This window comes from Pteropus vampyrus, unplaced genomic scaffold (assembly GCF_000151845.1).
Source record: "Pteropus vampyrus isolate Shadow unplaced genomic scaffold, Pvam_2.0 Scaffold4, whole genome shotgun sequence".
Classification (NCBI taxonomy): domain Eukaryota; kingdom Metazoa; phylum Chordata; class Mammalia; order Chiroptera; family Pteropodidae; genus Pteropus; species Pteropus vampyrus.
The window spans coordinates 1,497,168-1,503,167 of NW_011888785.1; the positions used below are offsets into that span (position 1 = coordinate 1,497,168).

General features: G+C 36.5%; 1 protein-coding gene across 1 annotated transcript in view; it reads left to right on the forward strand.

Annotated features, from left to right (window-relative positions):
* Positions 1-6,000, forward strand: part of TMEM196 (transmembrane protein 196) — a 46,674-nt gene that overhangs the window by 38,000 nt on the left and 2,674 nt on the right. Inside the window, exon 3 of the mRNA XM_011362734.2 lies at positions 3,790-4,044. Coding sequence (XP_011361036.1) covers positions 3,790-4,044 — 255 coding nt within the window. The remainder of the gene's footprint in view (positions 1-3,789; positions 4,045-6,000) is intronic.

The following is a 6,000-nucleotide window of genomic DNA, read 5'->3' on the forward strand; positions in this document are numbered from 1 at the left end:
TTTTGATTTTCAAAGAAAACCATCAAGATTATTAGAGACTATGACCAAAAAAAAAAAAAAAAGAAAGAAAGAAAAGAAAATCTTTGATATACTCTTTAAAAACATGAATATACAACCCTTAATGACTTCTTTGGATGACAATCACCGCTTTTCCAATTTATAGACTCCCAAACATTCCTTCAATAAACTGAAAAAGATACAACTTGAATCATTGGAAATTTAACTGTTTAAATGTGAAACTGAGCCTAAGGATTGCTAGTTTTGTTTGACTGTGCATTTGATCTTTCAAAGCAGCGAAACAGCTGTGTCGTCATAGTTACAGTTAATTCCCAAAGATTTTTTATGTAATTTTATTTTATTACAGTGAATGCAAATGTAAGTGTTTTCAGATGTTTTATGGTACTATTGTGGGTCCCGAGGGTATGGAACATGCTTCCAGCTAACTCTGATATTAGATGGAGGACAACTTCTGCCAAGCTGAAGTGTAGATTCCCCACTGCCTTCCACGTCAGTTTATGAGAGTTTGGAAAGAAGGAAAATTGTGGTTTATTGTATTGAGTACAACAGGAAATATCATAGACCTTTAAAAACTGGCAAAATTAATACGACACATGAACCCAAGGAAGTGGTTCTTGAGCTTAAAAAAAGTTTTCCAAGGGGAAACCAGTTATCTGGGGAGGGCAGGGAATGGGGTGTAGTGCAGTCGTTTTTTTTTAACTTCTTTTTATAATCACACCTTTCTCTGTGAGACTATCTACTGTGACAAAAAGGATGAGGTCTCCATCACTTTAGACATGAGAGATGTAATTTTTAAAAATTACATAAAAGAAAACCCTCAGATAAAATTTTCTTTCTTAAAGGCTCTTGATTTCACATCTATAATTCTCCCATCCCTCTTTCGACATGGTCTCCAGTCTTTCTACAGCTTTCTTCTACAGACACGCTTTATGGCTATAAAATGACAATTTTTTGGAACTTGGATACAAAAAATAGAGTTGGGGGGAGCGAGAGGGGGAAGGGGGGAGATCTCTTAGTTTATTGGGGCTGCTATAACAAAGTACCATAGATTGGGTGGCTTATAAGCAACAGAAATTTATTTCTCATGGTCCTAGAGGCTGGAAGTCCAAGATTAGGGTGCCAGCAGAGCTGGGTCTGGCAAGGCTGTCTTCCAGACTTCTGGCTGTTCCTCACATGACAAAAGGGAGAAGAGAGCCCTCTGGGGTCTTCTGTAAGGGCACTGATCCCATTCATGAGGGCTTCTCAAGACCTAATTATCTCTCAAAGGCCCCACTTTCAAATGCCATCATATTGGGGATTAGGCTTCAACATCTGAATTTTGGAGGATACAAACATTCAGTACATAGCGAAAAGGAAAGAAAAGAAAGGGAGGGAAGGAGAGGGAAAGGAGGGAAAGGGAGGGGAGGGGAGGAGAAAGGAAGGGAGGAGAAGAAAGATTTTTTTAAAAGCACTAGTGACTTTTTTTCTGTCTTACTAATTTTTTTTATTTTTTATAAGTTAGGGGAAAATATCTTAACATCTAAATTTTTTAGAAAAAATCATCCATTTTATCCTTCTGTATCACCTGGGGTTCCCATAGATGACATTTAACTATCAGGGATTCTCTACCCTTTAGTCCAATTGTGTAAAAATTTCTCCACTCCAAATATCTCTGAAGTCTGGAATCTCCACCCTGGTGAGATTTGAAAATAGTGGAAGGTTACAAACTTGGGTTACAAATTTTACCTCTCAGTTCCTAGGTGAGAACGTTCTGTCTGCAATCAGAAGAGATATGTGTTTTCCTCTAATAGTCAATTCAATTAATCTTTTTCCTTCATTAACAATAATCGATTATTTGAAGGCTAAAATTTATTATCTTTCCATATTTTCTGAGGATGAGTAAACAGCAAAATATATTCCCAAGAAACTGCATTTCATCTAAATATACTTTAAGATGAAATATAACTCATTGATTCTACCTGAAATTGGGAGCTACAAGTTCCCACTTGGGGTGATTCAATTATTTGGTAAAAAGGTTTTACTCATCCATCACTGGAGTTTCAGCCTTGGTGATAATTTCTGTGAGACAGACACAATAAGGAATGCTGAATTAAGTTAGAGAAATAAGAGGAACAACCTGTAGTTCTTTCAGCCCATCGTGCTATTCATTGTGCTAGTTCATACGTCCGTGGCCATACCTTTGCTGGGATGCACTTAGCTTAGATGACATGCTGTCCAGGAAGTCTTGTCTGAAACCCCTGGCTGTACTGACTTCCCCTCCTCCCTCTTATGAGGACCACCTACTCATCTAAATGTTTGCTATGCCGTGTTGGAATGGTGGGTCTTCTCTCACACGAGACTGCAGTGTAGTCAAGGAGAATAGCTATGAGCTATTCTTTTTTGTAACGCCATTGCTACTTTACTCAGGGCCTAACAGATGCTAGGTGCTCCATAAGTGCTTGCTAACCTCAGCTCCCTGTCTACAGCAAACAATACCTGATAAAGTAAAATTTAATGCTAAATTAAGTTATATAGCTATTTGCCTTATGGAATTACCTCAAAGGAGGAGGTCGGTAAAGTCCAGGAAGGCTTTTTGAGAAAGTTAGGGCTAAATGTGGGTCTCCCATTTAAGAGTCCAAGGAAGAAGCAAAATTATTTTTAGCAAATGAAAAATATTATTGAGGTTGGAATGTACAAATTACATTGATGGACAAGAGAGGAGACAAAAGCTATTTCAGAGATTGATGGGAATAAGGTGGAATAAATTAGTATCATACTATAAAATATCCTGAAAACCCATAGGAGAATAGAAACTAGATACAAATACAAAGTAAAATTATTAAAGCTATTGGAATATTCAATTAAATGTATTAAATATTCATAGGACCTTACACAGAAGGCATTGTGCTTAGTTCTGCCAGAGATCCTGTGATATTTAGGTTGAATAAAACCCCCTAGCTCTTTTAATAAAGACCCAGTAAGACAACAGTAGGGTCAAAAGCAAAGCTGCATACTGTGTTTCTTCAAAACAACCAATCCAACAGTATTTTTGTAAGGTCTATTGTGTATTCTTCACTGTGGTGCTACATAGTAATAAAAGATTTGTAAGATAAGGGTTCAATTCACAGGGAGGCTCTAAGCCTCCTGTTGGGGAAATAGATACACATGCAGTAAAGTTTTTATAAATAAATAAGAATTAACTAAATTCCCTAAGATCACAAAGCTAGAGAAGTATGAAGATTTGAAGCTTGGTGGAACTATTCACAATTCGACAAAGAGATATTTAGATGTCTTGGGGGGATTAACATAGTGAAATGGATCTGGAGTCAGAAAATTTGGGATCAGTGCCTAAATTTGAGTATTACCCACTCCTATTTATTTTCCAAAATGTATATTACTCTCTCTCTCTCAGAGGATTGCTGAATGGGTTAATTGAGATGATATCTGTTCATGTTCCTAGCATAGTAGCACACTGTAGATATTAAATAAATACTATTTAAATCTGAACCTACCTAGAAGACAAATTTTGTTTCTTTCAGAGTTTTCATAAGATGTGTCCTTGGCCTTTATACAGTCAGCTATTAAATCCTGAAGCACTGTGGTCTACACCCTCTCCATTGAGTAAGATTCCATAGAAACTCGATGAAAGGACAGTTCCTGTCCTCTGGGAAGTAACAAAAGCATCTCCTCTTTAGTGTAGCTCAGCCATCCTTGATGTGCAGCAGGACAGTGCACTGCCTGGGGCCAGCTTTGCTTTCTCGATGTTAACACTCCCGTTTTCTTTCTTGTCAGATGATCCTCTTTTCTGCCTGCTGCATCTGTGGACTCATTGGGGGCATCCTGAATTTTCAGTTCCTTCGGGCAGTGACAAAGAAGACCTCTTCCCTTTACCCTCTGCATCTCGCATCCATGTCTCTTGCTTGCATTGGGATCGGGGGCTGCACCCTGTCTTCATGGCTCACTTGTCGACTGGCCAGCTATGAACAGAGGAGGATGTTCTCAGAAAGGGAGCATTCGCTGCACCACTCTCATGAAATGGCCGAGAAAGTGAGTCTTGTACCTCTTCCTCTCACTGCTGTTATGTGATGACGACTGCAGTCAAAGCTAGGTGACTCAACCTGTAGCTTTAGATGAGAATATGAGGAATTAGATTCTATAAAAGTTTGGTTCTAATAGACTAAGAATAGGAATTTATGTACTTTTCTCTGCAATTCTGGGTACACCTATTTTCAACATAATTTTATAGTCCACACAAAAACACAGTTCCTAAAATAGCATTTTATAAAATATTAAGTGCCTTATAAATATGGATTATTATGTATTGAGGAAAAACACTAAATACAATCTCAACTCAATAATGCCAGTTTTAGAAATCCAATGAATTCGCCTTTCTAGCCCACCCCTTGTGCTTGTAAGTAGATGCATTTGATTATGTAAATTAGATTTTCAAGCATTAAAGGGCCTTTTAATGAGGCCACAAAAAGCCTTGCCTATCAGTACAGGAATTACAATTCACATAAAGCTTCATTTAATTCTCATCTAAACTTCATGCATATTTGGGTAGCTTTGCCTGTATTTTAAACAATGTTCCTTGCATAATTGTTTAATGAAACCCATTCAAACAGGAAATTACATTTATCAAATAAAAGGACAAATGTTGTAGTGAGTTGTCTGTGTTTCTACTACATCTTGCACATATTTTTAAATTTATCTCCTGCTACTGGATCTGTTAAGGAAAATATAGAGCATCTGTAAAATAAACTCACTAAGATAATAGTTACATCATATATTACTTGATATCATGGAAATAAAACTGCATAACCAGAGAAGAATGAGTAGTAAGAGTTACTATTGCATATTTCTATATAATGTTATTTTGAAGAAAAATATTTATTCTATGGTTTTATGTGTTTCCATTTTGTACACAATCTATACATTTAAGTAAGGAGAGTAAATGCTTTTAAATTGTTTCAAGAAACCAATTTTAGACAGATTTATGTGTGTCCTTCAAAAAAGAACTAATAGTATAAATAGCAGGACTGGTAATTTAAAGAAATGGGTTGTTAAAATTAGATTATCATTATATGTTTGGATATTGGCTCTTTCACACTCTATTTTTCTGCTAGTATGATTTAATTTTGTGTATATTTTTGTGCAATATTTATTGTATAATTGTTATATTTATATTAGAGATTGAGGGCTATTGAAATAACCGACTTGCCCAGCTGCCCGGTGGTGCCCCCGACACCAGAGTTACCTACAAGGTACGCTGATTTTTAGGGAGTTGCCATGTTGTAATGTCACTGTAGGAAGTGCTGCCTCTTCTGGGAAGCCATGATATCAGCAGATCAGTCTGGACTGATGCTGGATGTTGTTTCTCAAAGTATAGCTTTTCATGAGAGCTACTTTGAGGACCTGACATAAACCTACATGGCAGTCTTGCAGCTTGTTAAGTTGATTGAGTATTTAGAATATTCAGCCTGCCGATCAGCATCCAAACACATCTCTGCTTGGATGATTCTTGGCTCCTTTATCCTCTGCTACATCATGGGCCTGACTCGGTATCATCCTTCACAGACCAGAGTTTTGTCTTTTAATAATAGATGTATCTGATAAAGACAAACTATATCTCTCATGCCAAAATTGCATGAATAGATACCCTGTCTGACACTAATACAGTAAAAATTCTCTGTGAAAACTTACTTCTTGTAAAATTATCTGATATGATACATTTCAAATGTTATTTCCCATATTTTGGATTGCTGAAAATAGTCACCATTCTTGCTTTGGTTAAACAATAGAATTGGAAATACAGAAATTGACATAGATACTGTGACCTAATCGTAAAAAGTATCTCCATTTGCAAATGCTTCCATTTGAACATGCCCAAATTTAGAGTATAATCTTCTTGTTAAATTGGACATGCCTACTTGCAAATAAGCTGGTGATACTAATCCATTTAAAACCTGATTTACACTGTTACTTTCTATTGGAATTTTATTG